A 27,415-nucleotide genomic window follows, 5' to 3' on the forward strand; every position below is an offset into this window, starting at 1 on the left:
CCTGTTGGAAACTATGTGAAAATTTTATTACTCTATGACTGTTGACAGTATCATATTTTTGTTATAATTGAAGGCAATTTTGGGTCTAAAATTATAGTTTTGATAGTGTTTAAAAAATCTTCGATGGTTTTAGTCTCACATATCAATAAAATGTTTTCAAAGAGTTTTAAAACATTTGCTATATATTTTGGTCTACTTGTTGATTATTTTTGTAACCTTTCCTGCTTTAATCTGGCCACTTAGTGGTTGGATCAGGATTCAAACTCAGTATGCCTGACTCCAAAACCAGTGTTCTGCCCATCACTTTCCTCAAGTTTCTTTATGTATGTATGTATTTGTGTGTGTGTGTGTTTTTTTTTTTTAAGTTAAATTTGATTTTGTATCCTCCCCAATCTTTTTGGCATTGCTTGGTTGGGGAATTGGGCAACATGTTTGACCCCTGGATGCTACAGAACTGGGGGTAGATGTCAGTCACTTGGAGACCTCATCCTCATGGGGGGCTGCTGCTTGCACTTCCCTGTGTCACACATATAAGTGCACTCCATCTTTGATTTTTTTTAGGTTAATCAAACCGTTGTTTAGAGTAAGAAAATGTAATTTTTTAAATAATGCTGCTTAAATACATAAAACCTAAAGCTAGGTGTGAATTCCTTATGGTTAAGGAATTTTATGCACCTATAAGTCCAAAACCAGCATACAAATGAAATAGAAATCCTACTACAAAACCAGCAAAATCCAAATGAACACCATTAATTTAATATGATAAAATGATGTAGTTTTGCTGATGGTAAATTGCTAATGTGTTTAATGGTAGAAAGATCGTATTTGTATTTAAAAATTTTTACTTGTTGTCACTTAATTCCTTTGATTTTGAAAATGATAGACAATTTTATCAGTTTACTTTTATTTTTTTGAATAGGTAATACATTCATGTGGTTGAAATGTCTAGATGCTATGAAAGGGTAAACTGAGAAGGCCCTCTCCTGCGTCTGGCCCCTCCCTCCACCCTGTTCTACACCATGGTACAAGGTTTCTTGTGTGTCCTTCTAGTGCTTCTTTGTGCAAATGCAAGCAAATAAGAATATATAGTCGCATTTCCCTCCTTTTGTTAGGCAAAAAGTAGCATTCTACATACGTTGTCCTGCAGTTTCCTTTTTTCGTTTAATGGAATATTCTCGAGATCTTTTCCAATCAGTTCATGGAAAACTTTGTGGACCATCATTTGAGTTGCCATCCTCACTGCTGTTGTGCTCGTCTTTAACCTCTTATCCATGGTTTTTCCCATTTGGCCCTCACAAGAACCCTATGAAGTAGGTGGGGGTGGTAATAGAGGAAGAAAATGAGACTCACAGAGGCTGGCGGATGCGTCCAAGGCTAAGCACTGATGCGTGTGAGGACAGGGTTTGATCGTAGGTTTATTTGACTCTACAGGGTGTGGTCACTGCTGCCTTCTCACGGCCACTGCGGCCTGCTATGAGTACTGCAGTATCTGGGACTTTTCCTCCCCTTTTGGCAACAAAGTCCCAGGATCCAGCCACAACCAATTGCTGATTGTGTTTCTCTTTTGATTCAGTGTTAAAGTGTCCTAGTTTACAGGTGAGGAAACTGGTGCTGCTTCATGTGGTTTTGATGGGACCACTACACTCTGCAGATGACTTGTAGTCATGGTCAAGTGCCTATAACTGCTAGAATTTGCTGCCTTTTATGCAGTGGTTTATTGCATACAGTACAGTCTCTGTTTCTAGTTGTTGTTTTCTCAGCAACATTGGGGTTGCTGAGATGGGGTATAGTAGTTCTTCTGGAAGGGTAGAAAGCTATCCTGAAGTGCTTGATTCAGATTTTCCTCTGTACCGCCTGTCCCTGCTGGCCATATTCTGTGATGATTTCATGGGTGGGATACTTGGCTTCCTGCAGTCAGAAGAGTCAATTCTTTGTGCTGCCCTTCACTTTCATAGCTTTAGTAACATCTCCAATCTTTGCATTCATCTGAAAACACATGGAAATATTTAGGGCCTAATTGATATCTTGTAGAAATCATTCATTCATCACTTGTGGATAGTGTTCTGCTCTGTGAACATATGACACATTGTTGGACATTTAGGTCGTTTCTAATTTTTCTACTTCTTAAGGCAGTCCTTCTGCATGCATTCTTTTGCACAAGTGTGTGAGTTTCTCTAGGGTGTTCACCTGAAAATGGAATTGAGTTGTAGGGTGTGTACATTCTTCAACTTTATCCTGTTGCCAAAATTCTCTCCAAGGAGGTGGTACGTTTATGCTCCCACGTTCAGGAGTGTCTGAGAGCTCCTGCTGAACCACAGCCTTGCTGATATTAGGTATTGTCAGACTTGAAAAATTTTTTCCATCCTACGATGTGAAATGGTATCTCGTCTGTATTTCCCTGAAAATAGTGAGGTTGTCTGTTTTTTAGTATATGTGTTGGCCATTTGCGTTTTTCTTTTGGAAATTGCTTGTTTGTATTTTTTGTCCTTTTTCTTATTTTTTTTTTCAGATTTTATTTATTTTATTTAGTTTTTCCCGCAAAGCCCCAGCAGATTGTTGTATGTCATAGCTGCACATCCTTCTAGTTGCTGTATGTGGGACGCGGCCTCAGCATGGCCGGAGAAGCGGTGCGCCGGGGCACGCCCGGGATCCAAACTCGGGCCGCCAGCAACGGAGCACGCGCGCTTAACTGCTGAGCCACGGGGCCGGCCCATTTTTCGTATTTTTTGATTTTTGTCTTTTAATTTTTATTTTAAACAAAATAGATGCTAATACTTTAGTTATGTATATGGATGGCTATTTTCCCTAAATCTCTATGCAGTGTGGGTGTGTATTTGTGTTTGTCTTATGAAAGTTTAAACTTTAAGTGTAGTCAGCTTTGTCGTTTTTTTTCCCTTATATGCTGTTTATATATTTGTGGATTCTTTTTTCATGTTTGTATATCCTTCCCTACCCTGGGGTCATAAAGCCTGTTCTACACTATATTCTTCTCAGTGTTTTGAAGTTTTGCTTTTCACACTTAGGTCTGTAATCTCTCTGAGATATAAGGTAGGTCTAGTTGTATTTTCCCCACATGTATGGTCAGTTATCAAAGCATATTTTTCTGCTTGGCTTTATATTGCCACATCTGTTATATCTACCAGTTTCTCACACATGTGTGGGTATTTCTAGGCTTCATAATTTTCTAGAACACTTAAAGGTCTTAGAGTAGATGATGTGCAAATGTAAAACCATAATTTATAACCCCACTGATAGCTATCAAAGTGGTCATCGTGCTAAGTGACCTGTGACTCTGGCCTGCTTTGTGCACAGTATGGAGGGATGTCCAGCCCCAGGCCTGGGTAGCCCTTCTCTGCCATGGGGCATGTATTCTGGCCTTTCCAGTGGTTCACCAACTTCTCTCTCCATAGTGTGCTGGGAGACTGTAGTGTGCTCCCAGCAGTAATAATAGCTCCTGTGCTGTGAGTCTCATGGGTGTGTGCATGCATGTGCACACGTGCATCATAATCTCTGGAGAGCGGTGCTTGTATGTAATTTGTACAGAGTCTCTGTCTCCAGCAGATGCTCTGCCCCCAGCACACCAGCATGGCTCTCAGTGCTCCAGTGTGGATCCAACATGGGCTCACACGTTGTGCTAGGGCTTTGGGGAGAGTCGTTGCTTTGGAAGAACAGACCAAAGGCAGAAACTCAGGCTGGGCAAAGGTTTTCAGGAGTTAGTTAAGCAGATGGTGAAGCGAAGGGCATTCTAGGCAGAGGAAAGGCAGGGAATGTGAGAAAGCATTGTATGTTTTGGGAATTGTCAGCAGCGCATATAAATGTAAAGGTGCGATGGCAAATGAGGCAGAAGCTAACTCTTGTAGGCTCTTAAACCTCTCCAAGGAGTGCTTTCCAGGTGATGGGGTTGGTATGGTTAGACTGTCAGTTTAGAAGGCACATATGGCATTGAGATGGAGATGCATTGAAGGGGGTCAGATTAGAGGGGAGCAGTTAAGAATGTGTCGCAGTCATGGAGGAGAGACACACTGAGGCTTGAACTCAGGGGGTGGAGAAAGTGCAGAGTGGATATCAATTTGGAGGTAAAAGTGCTAGAACTTGGGGAAAATTAGATTGAGCTGAAACCTCCAGATCTTAGAGCTGGGTGATCGGCAGTGCCCTTCACTCACGTAGGTGATGACATGAGTGGAGCAGATTTGGGGTGGGTGGGAGGCAGGGGATGATGACAAGGACAGGTCAGAGGACGGAAGGGCACTAAGCCACAGAAGAGAATTTTGAGGAGGAAGTGGGCTTTCCGCCTCCTCATCTTCCCCCCGCTCCTCCCTCTCCCCACTCCCCTCTACCCCTCTTTTCCTCCTTCACCTCCCGCCCACTCCTTTCCCCTCCTCCTCCCTATATTTTTTCAGTTTTACTACTTTCATTATACAGTCAGCTAAGCAGAATGTAAAACATTTCCTATTCCTGATAGGTACAGCAAAAGCTCAATTATATAACATGATATAGATGGAAAGCATTTCTGAATTTTGTTCATGTAATGTATAATGTTCCCATTGTTGTCAATTATCATAGCTCATTAAAGTGAGCAAGTATTTTGTTGTTGTTGGTAGGAAGGGTTCAATGGGCTTTTCTTGACTAGTAATTAAAAAATGATGGGGCGGGGCTGGCCCCGTGGCATAGCCGTTAAGTGTGCGTGCTCCACTGCTGGTGGCCTGGGTTTGGATCCTGGGCGTACACTGACTCACCGCTTGTCAGGCCATGCTGTGGCGGCGTCCCACATAAAGTGGAGGAAGATCGGCACGGATGTTAGCCCAGGGCCAGTCTTCCTCAGCAAAAAGAGGAGGATTGGCACGGATGTTAGCTCAGGGCTGTTCTTCCTCCCCCCCCCCCCCAAAAAAAAAAGGTGGAGCTATAGTGCTGCCTGTCCTCTCGGTGGTGTGGTCAGTTAACAGAGCAGGGAGGGAATTGATTTGCCGGTTTGGCGTGGAGGGGCCAGCTATGAAGTCTTTGCCTGGGGAAAGGGCAGAAGATAGTGGTCTCGTAGCTGTATTCCTGGATGGTTCTTGTGTGGCTGCTGTCACCGAGAGTAAGTGAATGTGAAGTCATTTGGCTGATGACAGAAGCACAGAGAAGGAGCGCCCTGTATTACTGATAAAGAGAAGGCCAAAGGAAGCATTGCTTTCCCTGACCTGTTAGAATTCACTCCTGCAGGAAAACCCAGAAAGTTCTTGGACTTACAGGCTTAGTATTGTACTGAAGGTGCCGTCATGCTCATACCAGTTTAGCAAGAATGGCAGAAAGTGTGTCTGACATTTGGGTGTTGTTGCCCCTCTGCTTTTCTGTTGATTTTCGGGGCGGTGCAGATGTTTGTGCCGTCTACTGAGTAGAATGGTTATCAGAACTTGTCCTTTTGTGGAAAATAAATACCTTTTATTACCTGAAAAGTAGCTTCAAGCAATAGAATATATTTTTTGCTTGGATTCTTATTGTGATCAGTTTTGTTTTTTTCAATGTAGGTTGCCTCCAAGTCTTTATTCTGAAAAACTTTTGTACAACTAGAAGAGTTGAAAGAAGGGTACAGTGAACAACTTTCTATCCTCCACTAGAGCCAACAGTTGTTTACATTTTGCTGTATTTGCTGTTTTTCTTACATTTTTGTTTTTGAATCATTTGAAAGTAAGTAGCACACATCATGACTCTTTCCTCCTAAATTCTGCATACATCTCCTCCTTCCTAACCCCAATACTGACATCATTCCTGAGAAGATCAACACCACTTCCACAGTATCACCTAATATCTAGTCTGTATTCATATTTCTTCAGCTGTTCCATTGCATCTTTTATAGCGGTTTTTTTTTTCTTAAACTAAGATCTACCCATTACATTTGCTTACGTCTCTTTAGTCTTTTCTACATTTAGAACTTTTTTTTAAAAAAGCAACGTTGACTTTTTGAAGAAGGATCCAGGCTGGTTGTGTTGGGGAATGTTTAGGTTTTGCTGATTGTTTCTTCCTGGTGTCATTTAACTTGTTTCTGTATCCCCTGCAATTCTTACAAACCAGAAGTTTCATCCAGAGAGAGGTATGATTATATTCAGATTAAGCCTTTTGGGCAAGAATGCCTTATAAGTGTTGATTACTTCATGTTGCATTACTGAGGTGATCAGTTTTTAACTTAGAAAAGAACTCTCTATCATTCCACCATAGGACAGTTTTCTATATGAGTCTTAATTTTACTCTGTCATCACCCTTAACTGACTGTCTAGTTCTTAAATTCTAGGTTGGAAATCTTCCATGTTGGGAAATCTGAAGCTGATTCCCAAACTTCTCTGTGTGACTAATGTTTTCTCTGAAGCCTGTGTCATGTTATAGATAGAAGTGCTTTTCTTTGAACTTTTACTTTAAGCTGGTTTGAAAATCATTGCCAAAGATGAAAGATCATAATGTGGGTGGAAATTTTAAGGGGGAAATAATATATATTAGTGCATGTGTGTATTAAGAACCAAAAAGCACTCAAATTTCACAGTACATAAACATCACCACCATTCCCTAGAGCCAGGGACCCTCCGTGGACCCCATTCCTATAGATGAAGCACACCTCTTCTGTGTGGCACGCAGCCTTCTGGTCACCACTCCTCCCGGGGAGCCTGGCCATGTGCCCACCTCTGCTCCTGTTGGCCTGTATTGCCTGACACTTCTTATTGGCCTGTGAATTCTCTCTCCAGACTCAGGTCAAAATGTCACTTTTCCTTGCTTGGCCTTCTCCGGTTCCATCAGACAGGGTGAGTTCTAAGCCTTTCTGTTGGGCATTTCTGGAAGGAAATCTTACGTGTATCTCCCTTTCCCTGGAAGAGGTACTTGTTTATTGCAGTATCCCCTGAACCCGTGACTACCTCTAATGCTACAGGTGTTTGATGAAGACATTTTGAAATGACTATTCAGAGTCCCTATCTCTTGTGCCTTCTTTTTTATAAGCATAAAATATGCATATAAAATATGCTTATAGCATGCTTATAGCATTTATATATGGACACTTTCAAGAAGAAAAAGTGGATCTGGGTGATTCTCTGTGGTTTCACAGTGGTGAGCATTAGTGAAGTGGTATTATGATTTCAAAGCTGATGAGCTGTCCATCTCAGCACTCATCCCCCTGCCCAGGGGTGGCTGTGTTCCTGGATTTCCTGTCACAGAACTTGAGAAGGATGTTGACTTTCTTCCTAGTGTTTGTGGAGGGCCCCTCAAAGATACTGCTGGAGTAGCAGAGGGGGTTCTTGATTGACATTTAGCTTCTGAAAAAGCCCAGCACTCCCTCTCTCCTTCCCACGTTTATCCAGGACCACCTTCTTGTCAGCAAGGGCCCCAGGTCCTGGGGCTTCAAAGATGACGATGCGTGGTAGACACACCCGCAGTCCAGGAGGGGACCACCCAGGAATAAATACTCACTGAGCCTGGTGCTGCTGTCTGAGAGGCTTGCTTGGTGGGCAGTGGTTGGGACAGAGTGATGGCCTCCCTGAGGAATGGACACACTTTCAGTGGTTCAGAAGCCTCGCCTTGATTCTTGTTTGAAATGTTTCCTGAAGGATGTCATTTTTGAAATTGTTTATGCTGTTTGTTTTTTTAAAGAAAAAATAACCAATCTAAATATATATATATATATATTTTTTGGTGAGGAAGATTGGCCCTGAGCTGACATTTGTTGCCAATCTTCCTCTTTTTGCTTGAGAAAGATTGTCACTGTGCTAACATCTGTGCCAGTCTTCCTCTATTTTGTATGTGGGATGCTGCCACAGCATGGGCTGATGAGTGGTGCATAGGTCCGTGCCCAGGATCTGAACCCACGAACCCTGGGCCACTGAAGCAGAGCATGCGAACTTAACCACTACCTCCAGCAGGCTGGCCCCTGAAAATTTTTTTTTTTTATGAGGAAGATCAGCACTGAGCTAACATCCGATGCCAATACTCCTCTTTTTTATTTTTATTTTTTGCTGAGGAAGATTGGCCCTCAGCTAACATCTGTGCCCATCTTCCTCTACTTTATATGGGATGTTGCCATGGCATGGCTTGACAAGTGGTGCGTTGGTGTGCGCCCGGGATCAGAACTTGCAAACTCCGGGCCGCCGAAGTGGACCACGCTCCTGACTGCTGCGCCACCAGGCTGGCCCCCCCAAATGTATTTTTGAGGCTCTGCGTGGATTTTTCTTTCAAATTACTATATCAAGAAGAGATTTTTTTTTTTGTCACTGGCACTAAATCTAGTTTGCTTTCTTTCCTTTTCTTTTAAATAATAAGTTTTGTTGGAATTACTAATGATTTTTATAGCTCCTTCAAGAATATTTGATTCTTATGCTTGGTTGTCTTTGGAGAAAAACCCATCAAATCTACAGACCCCTGTTTATAGATGAGGTTTTGCTTTGTTCAAATGTGGCACCAAGGTGTTGATGAAATGTGGCCTTCTTCATTTGGGTGTGTTTTGTGTTTTTGCTTTTGTTTCTGAGGTCAGAACAGATAGAGAATGTTAAAAAAATATTTTCGGCAGTCAGAGTTCTCAAGAGCATCAAGAAGAAATGCACGTGGTGAATGATGATGGTGGGAATGGCGATGCTGGTGATGGCGGCTGTAGGAAATACCTCACCACTCAGATCATTACAGCTGCAGTTTCCCGAGGCTTTGAAGCAGCTGATGAAGAGGTTGTGAGCTGCACTGCGTTTTGTTAAATTCTGGGCCATGGGCTTAACTATAGACCATGGTTTGCTGTCAGCCTGGTTTAGGAGTCGATAATTCCTAAAGGGTATTCCTATGTGCTGTCACCTTTATCAGCATGACTTTGAAAGAAATTGAAATGTTACTATTTGTTATTTCATGTTTATAATCTTTTCCACCTTTGGCCCTGTGCTGTGGTAATTTCTCATTTAGAATTCCTTTGAATAATTGGGCCGTGGGAGGAGTTCTGACATTATTTTGTTAAGATGAGGTTTGCTCAGCTTTTGTTCTTTTGTAGGTGGCAGAAAAAGCCATTGACGGCCTGCTGCAGGCAGCCTGTGGCCCCGCTTCTCCCTCCCCCGGCTGCTGCCTCTGTTCCTGCTCCTGGAGCTTCAGGCCTGCTGTTGGCTCTCTTGGATGTGACTTGGCCCTCTTGTAGGAACCTCCTGAACCTCCCCACCTCCAGACCTGCCATCCAGAAGTAAAGGAGTTGCCAGCACCAGTTTTAGATCCAAATTAGCATGAGGTCAAGACGCTACTTTTGGTTCTCTCAGACTGAGTGTGTTCAGGACCTGGGAAGATTCTTGATGGCGATGGTTCAGTGATGGTTCAGCTCTGACCTTTCGTTTCCTTCTTCACTTCCTCAGACATAGTCGGCTAGTCTGCATGAGACTGGAGGTAACAGTCCCACTTGGTGGGATAACAGCATCTTAGCAAAATCTGTGTGTATCTTCAGTTCCCTGGCTTGACAGTGCCTGAGTAGGTAATTATTACAAGATTCCCATACAGTTAAATCCAGCGATAATTTTGGTTTCTGAATGTTTTCTCCCCGAAAAACCCTTAGGGATTCTTAGCTACAGACTTACAAAATCCATGCTGGCTAGGTTAAGCAGAAAGGGAATTTGTTAAAGGCTCTCTGGGAGGACCCAGAGCCAGACCCTGAAGTTACGAAGACCCCAAGGGGGCTTCTGTAGCTGCTGAACAACTGGGACATTGGGAGGAACCTAGAAGTCCCCCTGCTGCCACCCTCAAGAGCCAGGTGCCTCTGCCATGCAGCTCCCTGTGGAGCAGTGGCCCAGCATTGCCGGATTCGCAACCTGATTCTTGGGCATGTGACTGGAGGAGCCCAGGCCACATGCTGGCCCCTGAGCTGCGAGAGAGTCTGAGACACTACTGTTTTTGTTTTCTACCTTGGGAAGGTAGGACCTGTAGCGTAGGAAGTGAGCAAGGTGTACTCAAGGTATTAAAGAGGTTATAGGGAACTACAGGTGGCAGGTGTCTCCTGCAGTTCCCTGTGGGCGCTTATTACGGAGTTTCAGCCATGTGGGAGCTTTGATTTACCTGTCTTTCAGCTCCGATACCTCTTTAGCAGCACATGCTATCACCTATTCTCTTTGAAATAGGGGCTTCTTTCTTTCTTTCTTGTCCCTTCCCACTCTTGCCCCACCTAGTGCAGCCCTTCTTATATCACTAAAACAGCTTCCTGGCTAATTTCCCTGCCTCCATTCTCTTCCTTCCCACGTAAATGTTAGCGATTGTCATGAGTCTTCCTGAAAACTTCCGTTTAGCCATGCTTCTCTCTTGACGACTTTAGTAGGGCCTACTTGCCAGCTGGTTGCGATCCTCTTCAGGGCCTCTGTTATCAGAATCCACCTTACCCCTCCACTTGGAGCTGTGGGACCTTTGAGAATGCTTCATAAAATAGGTTAGGCCACCCAAGAGGGAAGCAGAAGAAAACAGCCACACTTAGCATCCTCAGACTTGTACATTGTGAATTGCCTGTTATCAAGGTGGTCCAGTCACCGAGGGTGTCTTTCTTCAGCCAACATGGGAGCTCTGTGTGGTTTTATTTGCCTTAGGATTGTTTTTTATGAAGTCTGTATCATGGGTAACATATTGCTGGATAATGAAGAGTGGAAGAAAAATTAGTCCTGAAAGAATGACTCAGTCCCATGCTGTGGCTGCTAATTTTCATTTACATTAAGAGTAGTAAAGCAGTGGTCCAGTGTTTTATCAAATAAGAGATGTCTCTAAGCAGCCTTGAAATCAATCTATTTATTTTTTTTTATTATTATTTTTTTTGGTGAGGAAGATCAGCCCTGAGCTAACATCCATGCTAATCCTCCTCTTTTTGCTGAAGAAGACCAGCTCTGAGCTAACAACTATTGCCAATCTTCCTCCCTTTTTTTCCCTAAACCCCAGTAGATAGTTGTATGCCATAGGCGCACATCCTTCTAGTTGCTGTATGTGGGATGCCGCCTCAGCATGGCCGGAGAAGAGGTGCGTCGGTGCGCGCCCGGGATCCGAACCCGGGCCACCAGTAGCGGAGCGCATGCACTTAACCGCTAACCCACGGGGCCAGCCCTCAATCCATTTATTGAATTGGAAAATCTTGTTCCCTTGAAAGAAATTTTAGCAATGGGCTTTATCTTGTGTCCTACCTAAACTGTGAAGGAGTGGAGAAAAAAACAGATTAGAGCCCTTTGCTGTACTTGTTTTGCCAAGACCAAGTATTTGTTGATTATGAGGGCTGTGTTCAGTTTGATGAGGAGCGTTCTCAGGAGGAAGTAAACACATGGTTCTGTCTCTGTGAGCCTCTTGGAATCACCTGCACTGCATTTCCTCACATCAGCCCAACTCACTCATTGCCTTGGAGACTAATCTAAGCTTTAGCTAACGGAACAAGTTATTTTCTATATCTTAAGAATATAATAAAAATTATATATACATACATGCAGACATATTAAAAAAATCCTTGACTATTGTGATAAATCATTTTTATAACTTTTCTGCCTGCTTATAGAAACAACATATGTTTATGGTAGAAAATTTGAAAATATTCATACACAAGGGCCAGGTAGAAAGAAGAGAGGAATCATCCACATTTTCTGTTCCTCAGAAATCACAACCACTTGTGACATCTTGTTTTCTCATTCTGTGTCCTTTTTGTTAGTGCCGTCAGGTGGATTCCAACTCCTAGCAACCCTGTGTACAGCACAGTGGAACCCTGCCATTTTCATGTTCAGTTTTTTTGGAAGTGGATGGCCAGGTCCTTCTTCCTAGTCTGTCTTAGTCTGGAAGCTCTGCTGAAACCTGTCCACCATAGGTGACCTGCTGGTATTTGAAATAACTGTGGCATAGCTTTCAGCATCACTGCAACATGCAGACGCCACAGTATGACAACCAACAGATGAGTTGTGTGGTTCACTGACCGGAAAACGAATCCCTGCTGAGGCGGCAAGCGCCAGCTCTTAACCACTGGAGGACCAGGGCTGGCCCTGTGTCCTTTGCATATGTATATTTACACATTTGGAAAAATAATTATGGATACGGTTTTGTACTCTCCTCTTTTCACTCAAGTTATATGTGGGTACGTCCCATGCCATTTAACATTCTTTGAAAACATGTCTTTTTTAACAGCTTAGTTGTGATATAATTTACGTACCACAAACTTCACTCATTTACCAATAGGGTTCACCAATAGACTTGTGCAACATGAAAATATGTTTGTAAAGACGGTATAATATTCCATCATATGCCATCATTTAACATATGCCATTTAATTATGCCTTTCGAATCAAACCCTTAGGCTTCAGTAGAATAAAGTTTACCATATTTAGACTTTATATTATCGAATTATTTAGAGTTAATTTGTAAGTATACATACAGTCACGCACTGCATAACGATGTTTAGGTTGTCGACGACTGCATATACTGCGGGGGTCCCATAAGATCAGTACCGTGGAGCCTAAGTGTGTAGAAGGCTGTACCAGCTAGGTTTGTGTGGGTACACTCTGTGATATTTGCATGACCACAAAATGGCCTAATGACACGTTTCTCAGAACATATCCCTAGTGTTAAGCGATGCATGACTGTATCTTCATATCATCCCTCTGTGACAAATAAGTATTTTTATTTTCACTTTTTAGGTAAGGAGACTGAATAGTTGTGTGTTTTTTTTTTTATTTCACCTCATAAGGTGTTAACAAGAAAAGGCAAAGAAGTCATTCTTGTCCCTCACTCAGCTCATTAGTGTAAGTAGCCTGGCTTCTCCAGCTGAGCCTCGAGGGTGTGGGCATATCCTTGACAGAACCCCTGTCACAGCAGGCCGGGTTTGCCACGGTGGTGCCAGGGAGGCTGTTTGTTTCTGGAAGGAATCACAAAAAGATTCAGTATAGACTTCCTTTAGGAAGGGATTTCTTTAGTTTGCTTAAAGCAGTTTGGGTCTCTATAGTAAATCTATTTTGTATGCAGTTCTTTAGTTTGGTTTTTAGAAACCTAAATTTCCCTGCCTGTGATGTTAGTGTCCTGAGCAATTTGGATGGAGTAGGAAGGAGTGAGAAAGGGGGAACGCTACATCCATTTGAGAAGACAGCAGTAGACGAGACTTTCTAATTTTCACTGTTGAGAAGTTACCTCTCATCTCTTCCCTTTTACAGGAGTGGAGGTAGATTTTAAAAGCAGGGAAATCTAGACAGAATTTGGCCTCAAAAAAGAGTGCTTAAACCTAAATTAGGCTTCTGGCTCAAGGTAACAAACTGAGCTCATGAATTCCAGAACTGCTCCCCTCATTTCCACTTCCCGTTGAAATGAACAAAGAAATATACAAATGGGGAATTGCCCAGGTTCACACAGTAGCTGTTGGTGATGAGGATCTTGTTTTGTATCACAGATTTTGGTTGCAAAAATTCCGTTTGATGTGCTTCTTGCTAGGTTGACTGTTCACTTCTTTCTGGCAGTCTTTGGGATGGGAGAGAAGGCGAACCAGTTTTTCCTTTTCTTCAACAACTTGATCTGCCCGCCTCCCCGCCCCCCGCCCGGCGCCTCTTGTGGTGTATCTACTCTGTCTGCTATATGTGCTAGTTTCTGACTTTCTTTATAAATTATGCATTTGTATAGCTTCGGCTCTGCTCAGAGTTTTTGCTTGATGCTGAGAATCTTAATGAGCACTGCTGGGAATTGGGTGGCTTTGCCTCAGACAAACGGGAATACAGAACATTGTGGCATATATGGCAAACCCCAGTCTTGCTTTCTGTTTATTTTCTATTATGCTCAGTTGTTTATGTTGGGAGGAATAAGGAGTGAGTCACGCTCTCAATATGGGGAGCAGAAAGCAGTAATTGACCGGCGTAACGTACGTAATTTCTTCATTTTGCATAACAACTTGGATGTCACTGCATGTCAGCCTGTGAGTTTATATTCAGGTTTGGTTGTGCCACTTGATCAATTGTATGTTTTAAAAAATATATGGTTTAGGGGCCGGCCCGGTGGCGCAAGCGGTTAGGTGCGCGCGCTCCGCTGCGGCGGCCCGGGGTTCGCTGGTTCGGATCCCGGGCGCGCACCGACGCACTGCTTGGTAAGCCATGCTGTGGCGGCGTCCCATATAAGGTGGAGGAAGATGGGCACCGATGTTAGCCCAGGGCCGTCTTCCTCAGCAAAAAAAGAGGAGGATTGGCGGATGTTAGCTCAGGGCTGATCTCCTCACAAAAAAAAAAAAAAAAAAAAAAAAAAAAAAAAAAATATATATGGTTTATCAGATCGATTAAGTAGGAAGAAACTAATAAAGGAACCCCTTGTGATTTTGTTTTGAATCCTTTGAATGGTGACAGCATTAATGTATTTTTAATCAGTGAGGTGACAGGCACTTGAGTATACTGGGGCTTTCAAGTACGAGTGGTGATCTGGGTCCACAGGCCCTTCTCTGCAATTCTGAAGTGCAAAAAGCTCTGAACACCGGAAATGTTTTCACAACTCATTTGGTGGCAAAACTAGACGTGGACTGGTGTGAGGCTGTTGGTAGTCTTTATTTATTCCATGGATAGTGGATATTTTTGCGTCTCCCTGTGGAAATTTTAATGGTTTTGAATACTGGATGTTGCTCTGGACCCTCCTGGGTGTGTTATATGAGATATAGAATATGTACCATATCATCCTTTTGTAAATCTGAAAAATTCTGAATTTCAAAACACAGTTGACACCAGAGGATTATACGGGAAACTGCCCAGGCTGTTAGAATAGCGTCAGGCCTCTGCTGCCTGACTGTCCCCAGCCTCTCCCAACTCTTATCCAAGGTAGTGTGGAGACCTTTGGGTTGGGCCCAGAATCATAGGGCAGCATGCTCCATGCCTTTAGGAGTGCTTCCAGCACAGCTAAAGAGACCGGTCCTGGAGTCAAAACTTTAGGATTGGAGAAATCCTAAGGGCCCAAGAGATCACTGCACCCATCCCTCTCTTTCAGGATAAGGAAATTGTTCAGGGGAGATTGGAGTTAACTGACATGTCCAAGGTCACACATTTTCGGTGATCGCTTAATGTTATATAGCTTCTCAAAATGATACTCTTTTCAAATTCAAAATTAACCTCTGGGGATATAACTCTGTCATCTTCAATTATATTGCATTGGAGAAGAAATGTTTTAGAGTCCAAAATGGTTATTTTATGTACTATTAAGCAATTTTTGGCACATTAAATTTGATAGCTCTTACATTTTCTTAATGCTATAGCTGTATTATTAAAAAACATTAATCCAGAATTTTTGGAATGAGGTTACCAAAATAAAATACCAAAAAGACACGTTAAGGTATAGCTAAGAATTTAAAATTCAGTGGCTGGCCCAGGGGTGACGAAGCAGTTGTGCGTTCTGCTTTGGCAGCCCATGGTTTGCCGGTTTGGATCCTGGGTGTGGACCTACTCACCGCTCATCAAGCCATGCTGAGGTGGTGTCCCACATAGAAGAGCTACAACTCTACAACTATGATACACAACTATGTACTGGGGCTTTGGGGAGAAAAAAAGAAAAAGAGGAAGATTGGCAACAGATGTTAGTGCAGGGCCAATCCTCAAACAAACAAAAAAAAGAATTTAAAATTCACCACATTTGAAATCAGGCCAACACCGTTACAATTTGCAGGGGACACAAGGCATATTTGAGTGGTTTAAGGATCTTTACTGGTAATGTCTTTTGTCCACTTGTGGAATTAAATTGGTAGTTAGGTGTTAGGCCAAATGTATTTTTCTAGTTCATGTGTCAATATATTCTTGAGACTTTTTTTCTTGCTTTCTTAAAAGGTATAATGCAGGATGTAGAGTTTGGTTTTTTTGTATAAGCAAGCATGAATCAAATGAATTCTTTTCATGTCTTCATTTATGGAGGGTAGCTGATTTCACACTTTCTGACTGAGGGCCATGCTCTCCTTTAAAGCAATCACCGAGAAATGGTTGCTCTGAGTAACACTTGGTTAGTAATGAAGGCTTCACATGGAGACAGGAATGGGGAGGTGAGGCCCTTTATAGCCATCTCGTAGGACTAAAGAGTGGTTCTTGTGCTTCCATTAGTATTTCTGTCTAAGGACTTGGAGAGCTTCAGAGATAATAGTTTTTATAATCAAATCAGAAATTATTTATTTTACTGAGAATTTTTGTTTGTTTGTTTATTAACTGCAGCTGTAGAGGTGGAGGGAATTTGTCTAGCGTGTCAGCTGAGGTAGAAGAAATAGGATTATGATCAGAGATGTTTGGAATGCTGCATAAGTGCCCTGCCTCATCCTGTACCGCCTCCCTGACCCCAAAGAGGTTAGGAGGAAAAAGCAGATACGCCAGCAACAGAGCTGTGAAATCCCAGGGACCTGGGTTTAGTCCTGGTGCCTCCACCCAAATTCCTTCCTCCCTCCATGCCTCCGTAAAGTGGGGACACATCCACCTAGTTCGTGGCCTTTTAGTAAAGCGTTAAAATAGACGGAGAGCTCCAACGGCATGGCACAGTGCCTGTTAGGGAGTAAGCATTAATAAGTGGGGGCCATTCTTACTCAGAAATGATCAGAAATGACCGAGCATGAGACCTGGCCATAAACTTCCTGGAGGTCCGAGAAGGAGAGAGTGTGGTGAGTTACTGAGCACTCATAGCCCAGAAGCCCCTCCCTGTCTCCTGGGGTGCTTATGGGGATACCAGATGCAGATGCAGGGAGAGAAAGCACTTCCACGCCAGCTCCACAGTAGGTGTGGAGGGCATTAATGCAGCAAGACGTAGAACTTGACCTGAGGAGTAGCAGAGTAGGCTGTCCCTTAAAGTAGACCTTCTACTGGACTTTGTGAAAGGAACATAACAGTTTAAGAGTATGTTCTCTTTGCAGATTCAGGACAAAATAAACTTTGGAAACTAGTTAAGCTATGGTAGAGCAGACAGTCTATTTGAAAATTAGGGAGACCTGCTCAGTATAGATAATTTTCTCCGTGGAAGGCTTCCCTTCCACCTAGAGGGGCCCTAGGGATGACTGGAAGCAAAGCAGCTTTTTCCTTAGGAAGCAGCTTGGAACTTGCTCCAGAGTTTGGATCAATGCCTCACTGAGACCTGAAGGTTTCCTGTTACAGAGCATGGAAGAAACGCCCTTCATTTAAAAATGGTGTAGGGCATGTGTTAATAGTTATTCGCCATGACCACAGGAAGACCACAGAAATGTTTCCACGAACTTCTAGTTTAAGCAGCTTGTCTTCCAAGGCTGAGATTTCAATAAAATGATTGATCAGCTGTGTGTAATTATTACCGATCACTGAAATATTGGAAAATGGCTAACAAATACAATAACTTTTGTTGTTCTCTGATCTCAGCCTTTTCTCCTGACAGTAGGTAAAGGGATTACTTGTTTCTTATGGTTCATAAAAAGAAGATTCTGGCATGGGTATATGGGAAGATATTGCTCTTTAGTTTGTCTCTGGAGGCAGGGGTACAGTTCCTTTAAAAAGTGATATTATCATTAATAAATACTTTTTTTTAAGTGTTGATAGAGGAAAGAGTAAAATACTTCCCTTTTTCCCACACACAACTTTATATTCTGTTTTGAACAGATGAATCTTTTCTTGATGTGGTAAAGATTATATTTCAAATCAGTAGCCATCATCATTCTTAATTATGAACCATTTCTGACAATTTCATTAAACAAGTGCAAAGATCACTACTGTCATCATTTTGTAATTATTAGTAATACTATTTTGGAAGTTCTGGGCAATGCCATAAGACCTAAAACAGAAAAAGAGGAATGGTCTATTGGAAAGAATGAGATAGACTCATCATTATTCATAGACACTATATTTGTATACTTATAAAACCTGGAGAGAATCACCAAAAAGCAATTACATTTAATTAAGAATTTAGTGAAGTGACTAAATGAAGATATCAGCAATTATCAACAAGAAACTTTTATGGGGAAAATACGTGTATAGAACCATATTTCCCCCAAATATTCATGAAGTATCTAGGAATAATCTTAAGAGAAACATACAAGACTTGTTGGTGAAGAAAACTTTAAACTTTAATTGCTGAGAAAAATTAAAACAGAGGTTCATACTATGTTGCTGTACAGAAAAATAGAATATTATCAGGTTGTCACTTCTTCCCAAACTTAATTTATGTTTAATGCAATTTTTTTGTATTTTGAATTTATTTTTATTCATTTAACATTATAAGAATTTAATCTAAGCATCGTTCCATTAAGAGTATATGTAATGCTATGCTTAAACATTCCCTTATTTGCTCAAAATTTAGGTTGTTTCCACTTGTTTTCCCTGGTGAGAAATGCTGTGAAGGAAATCTTTACGCATTGATGTTTCCCCCTTATTATTATTATTTTTTGTATTTTCTATGACAGAGTCTCATATGTGGAATTATTAGATCAAAGAAGACAATTTGAAATTCTCAGTCTTATCATATGCAGTTTAATGCAACTTGAATCAAAATCTCTATGGGATTAAAAGTTGAGTAACTGATTAATTTGGGAAAAATTAGATGAATATAAATATAACTAAGTAAAAGTTAAAAAAAAAATTGTGAGGAAGAAAAGCCGGCCCTTCCAAGTATTGTGAAATGTTGTAAAGATAAAGTATTTAAATCAATGTGGTACCAGTAGAAGTATTGGTTGATAGGCTAATGGGATAAATTTGATTATCCAGAAATAGAATTTTGTGTCTATGGGAATTTATATATGCTAAAGGAGTCATTGCAAACTTGTGAGTTTGGGGGACATTATTTAACAGGGGGAACTGGCATAGTTGGATAGTTTTTTGAGAAAAATTGATCTTCATCTTGTATCATGTACCAAAACATCTCGATGGATTAAAGGGTGAAATGTAAACCAAATTAGAACTCTAGGAGAAATCCACGTATTCACTCACTGAGTGGATAGATACTGAGCCCCAGTCTGTGCCAGCTGTTTGCTCCCACGAGGCAGCCCTAAGCTTGGAGGAGCCGTAGGTCCCCGGAGGAGTGCGGACAGGCCGCAGCTCTGCCAGGAGGAAAGCACAGATGGCGTGGTAGCTTTGACAGAGGGCGCTGCCCTGACTGGGATTCAGGGAAGGCCTCCCTGAGAAGTGGATATCTGAACTGAGACCTGGGGAGAGAGTCCGAGTTTGTGAAGCTGGAGGAGGGAGCCTTCCAGTTGTTGGGAACTGTGTGTTTGAAGGCCCAGTGGTCATGCCGAGTGGACCGAAGAAGTGACCAGAGTGGGGAGCCGCAAAGTGGAGCACCTGGCAGGAATTGGATCTTACAAGGCTATGCTAGCATGTTGAGCAGTACCAACGTAAATCTTGAAGGTTTGAGGACTGATTGAAAACCAGGCAGTGAGCTGATGTGTTTAAAAGCATGGTTCTGCTGCAGCATGGAGCCTGGAGAAGGGAAGGCAGACGGCGTCCCCGGAAAGCGAATTGTAGCACAGGTCACACTTGATGGTGGTTTGGAGTAGGGGGATAGTGAAGTGGACTAGTCAGGAGGCTTTTAGGATGAAAAAGATGGAGTGCTGAGTCAAAGGTGGGCGCTAGTGCTCAGGAATAGGGTGAAGGAGGAGTCAAGGCTAGTAACTCTTGGCTCAGATAGCCCTCGCGCCTCTTTGCTTCTCTCTGCCCTATCTGAAATGGTATCTTTCCTCTCCCTGCAAGGATTTTTATTTCTTTGATTTACTGATGTATCCTCAGCACCTAAAAACAGTGATTGGTACCTAGTAGTGCTTGGTAAGTGTTTGTTGAGAAGTGAATGAATGAAGGATGAGTTCCAGATTTCTGGCTTGAGCAGCTGGGTAGGTGGGGCGGGCATTTCCTGAGGCTGGGACACTGGAGAAGGAGCAGGTATGCAGGAAGGTGTATCCAATGATGGACCCAAGGCTTTGGTATGGAATGAATCCAGTGGCAAACTCCAGACTAGGGCAATATTTGCAACAAATAATGTGGACACAATCTTTAATATGTAAAGAGTACATGAAAATTAATCAGAAAAAATCACTAATGCCAGTAAATGAACGGCAGTATAAACGTGAGTAGGAAATCCACAAATGATAAAAGATACAAATAGTGAATACATATTTGAAAAAAATATTCAGCCTTACTAATACTGAAGAATGCAAACTAAATCCGTATGACAATTTTTCTCTCATCAAATAATTAATGATTTTAAGTAATGAGAATAGTGATAAGCTAGTCAGGGAGTAAATTTGTGCAAAGTTTTTGTAAAGGAATTTGGCAGAATGTATCAAGTGCCTTAAAATGTTTATGTCTTTTGATCAAATAATTTTGCCTCTGCAAGTGTATCATAAGGAAGCCTGAGAAAAGCCTCTGCTGCCATGTACCCCTCCCCAGCTGCCCACTTTACTCTGAAACCCTGGCTTCCAGGAAGGAAGGGACTCATGAAATAACACTGGGCGGCACAGGTAGTAGGTGAGTGAAAGAATGGCTGGAGAGGCATTGGTATGTTCCAGAAACATTTTAGAAACAACTGCATCAGTGAGTTTCATATTGAAATATTTGTTTTTTCTGTTGTGTTTCCAGATGAAGACCGTCAGTGTTGCCTTAGTTTTGTGCCTGAATGTCGGTGTGGACCCTCCAGATGTGGTGAAGACCACCCCCTGTGCACGCTTAGAATGCTGGATTGGTAAGCACAGGTCCCTCCTTACGGCCTGTCTCCAAGGTCACTGTGTAGCGATTCTAGGCTTGGCAGGGCTTGCCTTCCACTGTCCTGGGCCAGTGGAGGCCTGTCACTGGTTTGTGTAAATCTGAGGATTTTATTTCTTTTTGGAGTTACGTAACATTTAAGTTATTTTAGATGCGTTCACCTATGATTTGTAGTGGAGAAAGTGTTTCAAGGAAAATTAATAAAATAATGACTATTGGATTATATAATTTTCTCCTTTAAATTTGCCCTGTATCTAGCACATAATAGTAGCTATGTACACTTAAAAAAAATTTAATGATGGATACCTGCATGCAGGTGCCTCACCTCCACAGCAAGGAGTCCTAGTTCTTTCCATGAGAAGGCCTGCCCAGTTCTTTGTCATCCTCCTCCCCGGAGCATCTTTAGTCCAACATTGAATGGAAGTGATGAGAGTGTGTGTAACCTTCACTTGTTTCTGATCTTGTGGAGGAAGCATTAGGCTCTCACCATTAAATGTGATATTAGCCAGAGTTATTTTTCAGATGCCTTTTATAAGGTAAGAAGTTCACTTCTCGTCTTAGTTTGCTGAGAGTTTTTGTCAAGAATCAATGTTGAACCTTACAAAATCCTTTCTCAACATCTCTTGAGATAATCACCTGGCTTTTCTTCTTTAGTCTGTTGATGTGGTGAATTAGATTGAATTTTGGTTGTTGAGCCAACCTTGAATTTCTGGAATAAAGCTCACTTGTATTATCTTTTTTCTGTATTGCTGGATTTGATTGCTAGTATTTTGTTAGAGAATTTTGTGTCTCTATTTATGAGGGGTATTGGGCCATAGTTTCTGTTTCTTGCAACATATTTGTTTGGTTTTGGTACCAAGGTAGTGCTGGCCTCATGAAATGAGTTGGGAAGTATTCTCATCTATTCTGTTTTATGGAAAAGTCTGTATTAAATTGGGTATTTTTTCTTCTCTAAATTTTGGTGTAATTTACCAGTGAGGCCATCTCTGTGTGGATTTTCCTTTGTTTCCATTGTTGATTCTTTTATTATTATTATTATTTTTTGTGAGGAAGATCAGCCCTGAGCTAACATCCATGCTAATCCTCCTCTTTTTGCTGAGGAAGACCGGCTCTGAGCTAATATCTGTTGCCAATCCTCCTCCTTTTTTTTTTCCCCCCAAAGCCCCAGTAGATAGTTGTATGTCATAGCTGCACATCCTTCTAGTTGCTGTATGTGGGACGTGGCCTCAGCATGGCCGGAGAAGCGGTGCATCGGTGTGCGTCCAGATCCGAACCCGGGCCGCCAGTAGCAGAGCATGTGCGCTTAACCGCTAAGCCACGGGGCCGGCCCTCTGTTGTTGATTATTTAGCTTCTCTTGCTGATAGGATTGGGGGCAACATCCCTCCGCCTCTTCCAGCGTTCTCCATCCTAAGCAAAAGGGGGAATTCCCTTTATCTACTTTAAATAAAAATTACAAATTATTCTAGTCTGAATTGAAAAAAAAAGTTGTTTTTCCCACTTTACTTGCCTGTCTCACTATTTGGAGGTGTCTTAGGATGACAGTCCCAGGCCACTTGTCCCCCTACTCAGTGACAGTAGCGTGGCCGATTTTCTTAGCCACTTTCTTGGCCCTCTGCCATGTCCTGGTGACTGTGCCCATTGAAATTGATGTCTCATTAGCCACCACTGGCTGTTTCCACTTCATGTATCCCTTGTCAAGCTGAATTTAATCAGTTTTCTATTTTCTCCCTCTTTAACTACTCCTGTGTTAGGTTTTTTAAAATAAGGCTTCTCCGGGGCTGGCCCAGTGGTGCAAGCAGTTAAGTGTGCACGCTCCACTGTGGCGGCCCGGGGTTCGACAGTTCGGATCCCGGGCACGCACCGATGCACTGCTTGGCAAGCCATGCTGTGGTGGCGTCCCATATAAAGTGGAGGAAGATGAGCATGGATGTTAGCCCAGGGCCAGTCTTCCTCAGCCAAAAAAAAAAAAAAAAAGAGAAGGATTGGCAGATGTTAGCACAGGGCTGATCTCCTCACAAAATAAATAAATAGATATATATAGATAGATAGATAAATAAATAAATAAATAAAAATAAGGCTTCTCAACCTGGATCCCGGTGTGTGCTCCTAGGGATGCATGAACCCTCTGGAATTGTCTGGGTGGTGGTGTCTCAGTATAGAATTGCACCTTTCAGGCTGAGGACCCTTGGTTTTTATTAGATTCTCTAGCAGTCCTTCACCCCCCCACCCCAAAAAGCATCAGATGAACCCTCCCTCCTACCTCACATAGTCTCTTTGATCAGTATTTATGGGACAGTGTTAATGAAAATGAAAAGAATTCCTACTTCCTTCCTGGTGTGGAAGATCCAGCAAATGAATAGATTTTTTTTTTTTATATTGTGTTTTAGAAAATTTTCTGCAATTTAAGAATATAATCTACTTTGTAATAATTTCAATGGATTTTGAGTTTGGAAGGGCATATGCTTTTTCTAATTCCCTTTGGCCTTTATTAAAAAGTGGGTAAGGCTGGTCCTTGTGATGGTGATTTTAACAATATGTGTAAGAAAAAAAAAGAATCCTAGAGATTTGATTCAGCCAATTTGCAGTAGTATCTAGCAGTTTATATTTTAATTTTTATTTTGAAAAAAATTTCAAAAGTTGCAAGTATAGTACTAAGCAGTTTTTTTTCCTGATTCGAGACTAAGCTGCTGAAATGATGCTCCATCACCTCTGAATCCTTTAGTGTGTAATTCCTACAAATGAGAGTTTCTCTGTCATAATCACAACTCGGTCATCAGAATCAAGAAATTAACATGCACACTCTGCTACCATGTAAGCCTCAGACTGCATCCAGGTTTGCCAGTTGTCCCAATAATGACCCTGCTCAGTATCATGCATTGCCTTAGTTTAGGCTCATTCAGCCTGGGACAGGTCTTCAGTCTTTTCTTGACCTTCATGACCGTGACACTCAGCAGGTCACAGGCTCTTTGTTTAGTGGACCGTCCCTTATGTTTCCTCAGGATTAAATCTCGGTTATGCCTCTTTCTGCCTTCTTCCCGTGGTATCCTACCAGACGGCATGTGATTTTGATTTATCCCATTACTGGTTATGCAACTTTCTTATCACTTGATTAAGTTGGTGCCTGCTGGAACTCCTCGCTGTGAAATCTCCCTTTCTTCTTTGTAGTTAATAAGTATTTTGGGGACCAGGTGCTTTGGCTGTGTAAATATTCCTTTCCTCATCAGACTTTCAGTTTATTCAGTTTGAATTCATTGTTCCTTTTTTATTCAGTGGATTATAATCCAATATTATCGTCATTTATCTTGGTGCTCAACTTGTTTCCCATTTAGCCAGCGAGGACCCATTCCCATGGGCTTATATGGCCTTCCATCTTGCTTCCATTATTCTTTGAGTACTTCCTTACTCTGGCTTATCTTATTATTTCCTGTCCCATTCCCAGTATCAGCCTTTTCTCCAAGGAGCCCAGTTCCTGTTAGTGGTTTATGGAATTTAGAAACCGAGATCTGGGTGCTGGGCGTGCTACCTGGAACTAGTGTTGCTGCTCACAGGACCTCTCTCATTGGGCAGAGCAGGAGGATGCTTGTGTGTGCATAATATGTGTATGTGTTTCTATGTGTATACGTACATTCTTGTCTATATTTCTGTACTGTCAATATACGTGCATTTACACTCATGCCTCTCATTCCAACCCAATAGGAATTTTCCATATTTGTAACTCCCTTCTCTTACAGTGAGAATCTTGGTATCCTTTATCTTTAATATATATCCTAATTTGATGAATCCTCCTGTGTGAACCAGCTTCTCATCCCTGCCATCAGCACCCTCTCAGTCTCCTTTATCCTGCACCAAGCATTTCCCCACAGGTGTCCGTCCTCCTCACTGCCTGGGCTCCAGCAACCCATACGGGACACCTCTCCATGGACATGCCTTCTTTCCTTGACAGCTCATTCCAGGCCACTGCAGTTCCCCTCATCCTGGAGCAGATGCCAACCTTGCCCAGACCTACCTAATGGCTTTAGGATTGCTCAAAAAGGGATTTCAGCATTTTCAACAAGTGCTTTAGGTTTCAGGTTTGGCCAGCCCAAGGGATGATATACCAGTAACAAAGATTGAGAGTTGGGGACCAGCTGGGGAGATAATGGGATTAAGCTGCTTCCGGGATGCTCAGAGTAGAGCCAACTTCCAGAAGACAGCTGAAAAGACCTATCTGGTTGGAGAAGGGAACTTGAGGGAGGTCACCTGCTGAGAATGAGCAGTGACCAGAAGGAGAGGAGCAGAGCCAGGGCCCTGAAAGTGTGGGGAGGGGTGCCGCCTGTGACAGAGACCCCGCTGGGTGGGCAGAGGTGGGCTGGGTGGTACTGGATGAGGAGTTTCAGGTCGGCGTTGTCAGAAGCTGTGGCTACAACTGAGTGAGAGTTGGGGCCGGGTAGGTTGTAGAGGGCTGGAGCGTGCAGGGGAGACAAAGAAGTGAAGGCCATGAAGTGGCTTGGCTGATGAAGCAAGGAGACCCAGGCTCAATGTCGGGTAGTTCTGCCTTTTTCAAGATGCGAATGGCCAGAGCATGCCATGGCTGGGGAAGGAGTCCTGAGGAAGACCCCCTGCATCGGTTGGTGCAATCAAATAACTTAAAAAGATGCGCCCGTTTAGAAGGCAGCCAGTTGATATTTTATACCTGGTCTTAGCATGTTGGGCTCTATCACCAGAAATCAAAAGGTTTTGCATTCACCAGCTTTATTCATTCCAGCTGTTCCACTTCAGCAAGTTACTTAACTGTTTTGGGCTGTAGTTTCCTCATCTGTGAAATGGAGCTAATGATGGCAGCCACCACTTGGCTGGAGGGGGGATTAACTGGGAGTGTGAATATGGCTCAGTGCAGAGACTACCTGTAGCAAGGAGCAGCAGCCACATGCCTACACTCTCCTCCCCACCCTAACTTCTCCCCTGCCCCCAGACTGCCCCCTGCAACTTACCAAGGTGCTAGGTGGGAACTTGAGCTGCTTCCTGCATCTGTGCCTTTTCTGCTCTGTTCTGAGTGCTCCCTCCAAAAAAGGGGAAAGAACTGTGCCTTGTGCGCCCAGTTATCCTGTGGGCCCGCCTAGCGGGACAGCTGCTCCATCCAGGCTAGAGGTCTCTAGCAGGTCTCTGATAGTAGAATGCACAATGTTTCTCATTTTATTTTACGAAGTAGACATTAAAATCATCAGTTGTGGGCCGGCCCCATGGCTTAGTGGTTAAGTCAGCACGCTCTGCTGCTGGCGGCCCGGGTTCGGATCCTGGGCGCGCACTGACGCACTGCTTCTCTGGCCATGCTGAGGCCGCGTCCCACATACAGCAACTAGAAGGACGTGCAGCTATGACATACAACTATCTACTGGGGCTTTGGGGGAAAAATAAATAAATAAATAAAATTATAAAAAAGAAAAATAAAAACATCAGTTTTCAACCCGAGAGTCTCCGTGCTTTACCTTAGGCCCGTGCGTGTGGGGGGCCTCTATGGGGGAGGTCTCTGTGTGTGGGTTGGGGGGATTAGGAGTTGATTGCTTTTCGGCTGCAGATACATGTCCAACCAATGGAGACTGTACTGGTTGGAACTGCTCTGATCTCAGGGACGAGGGCTGTGGATAGCTTGAGAAATAGATTCCTACTTTTCAGTCTCTTTTTGTGTGCCTGTGCCTGCATTGCCTCCACACACAGTGGAGAGAGTACTGCTTCCAGAGGCTCAGAGGATGTATGCGTAAGTGTTCATCCAGTAGCCAGGTAGGTTTTCCGGTGGTGACAGGAACCTTTGTTGCCAGAATAAACAAGTGGAAGATACACTGTGCTCCTCGGAAGCGACTGCATGGCCTCGCTGAGAGCCAGCCATCCCTCCCTGCTGTGACTGTTGTGTGGGAAGACCCAGTTTAGGAATTCCGGCGGAGTAAGGAATTAGTACACAGGCCTTAGTAGTGTGTTGGGAGTGAGTGAAGATGTGGACGTTGAAAGCTGTCAGGCATTTTCTGGGCTCTAGCATGCTGTCAGTACCTCTCCCCACCCCTGCCCTCCATTCCTCTAGGTAATAAGATGATGTTTTATTTCATGGAAGTAACGCTCGTCTCTTTCCAGAGAAGCAAGGGAGAGGCTGTTTTGTTTTATGGCCCGACATTAAATGCTACAACAGTAATACTGAAAACAGTCCTGCCAAAGAATGGTGCATGCCCCATACCTGTTGGAGAAATATCTGTGTTTGAAAGCAGAGTATTGCTGAACGGAATGCTGCGCGGGAGAAAGTCTAATTTAGCTGAGACTTTTTTTATGTGCTAGCTAGTGGTAGCCGTATATTGTAAGAGGTAATGATGCTAAAGGTTTCTCAGATGCTTGGAAATTGTTACCCTCTGGAGATGTTTGGGAGGCTCTTTGCTTTGTTTTTTCTCTTATTCCTTAGAGAAAAGCATTCTCTTCTCCCCTCCCCACACGTGGGTGTTAAGAGACCCTGGGTAGATGAGCTGAGAATAGTGATGGTTGACCTTTGCGTAGCTCTAGAGTCTACAGAACTTTCACAGATTCTGTTTGATTCTGTTCTGGCAGACTTGGGATTGATAGATCAGTCAGGTTGGTGGTCAACAAATGTTTATTAAGTGGAAACTTACTGTGAAGCACAGTGGTGTACACAGAAGAAATGTGGGTGGTGCTCCTTGCTTGCAAGGTGCTTGTGATACAGCTGGGGAGATAAGGTTGGCACCCATGAGATACCTCCACCTTGAGTGGCCTAAGAGTTCAGAAGATGCTGCGAGTGGAGGAGTCAGGCCAGGCCGTCGGGGGG

General features: G+C 43.0%; 1 protein-coding gene across 5 annotated transcripts in view; it reads left to right on the forward strand.

The window, feature by feature from the left end:
* The window catches only part of RPTOR (regulatory associated protein of MTOR complex 1), a 403,326-nt gene that overhangs the window by 57,587 nt on the left and 318,324 nt on the right, over positions 1 to 27,415 (forward strand). For 4 of the 5 annotated variants that reach the window (XM_058561824.1, XM_058561827.1, XM_058561828.1 and 1 more), the window contains exon 2: positions 20,493 to 20,595. In XM_058561824.1, the coding sequence (XP_058417807.1) occupies positions 20,493 to 20,595 (103 nt within the window). Of the gene's footprint in view, positions 1 to 20,297; positions 20,382 to 20,492; positions 20,596 to 27,415 lie in introns of those variants that run through there. The other variant, XM_058561829.1, reaches the window with a different exon arrangement.

The sequence above is a fragment of the Diceros bicornis genome, chromosome 18 (genome assembly GCF_020826845.1).
Source record: "Diceros bicornis minor isolate mBicDic1 chromosome 18, mDicBic1.mat.cur, whole genome shotgun sequence".
NCBI classification, from domain to species: domain Eukaryota; kingdom Metazoa; phylum Chordata; class Mammalia; order Perissodactyla; family Rhinocerotidae; genus Diceros; species Diceros bicornis.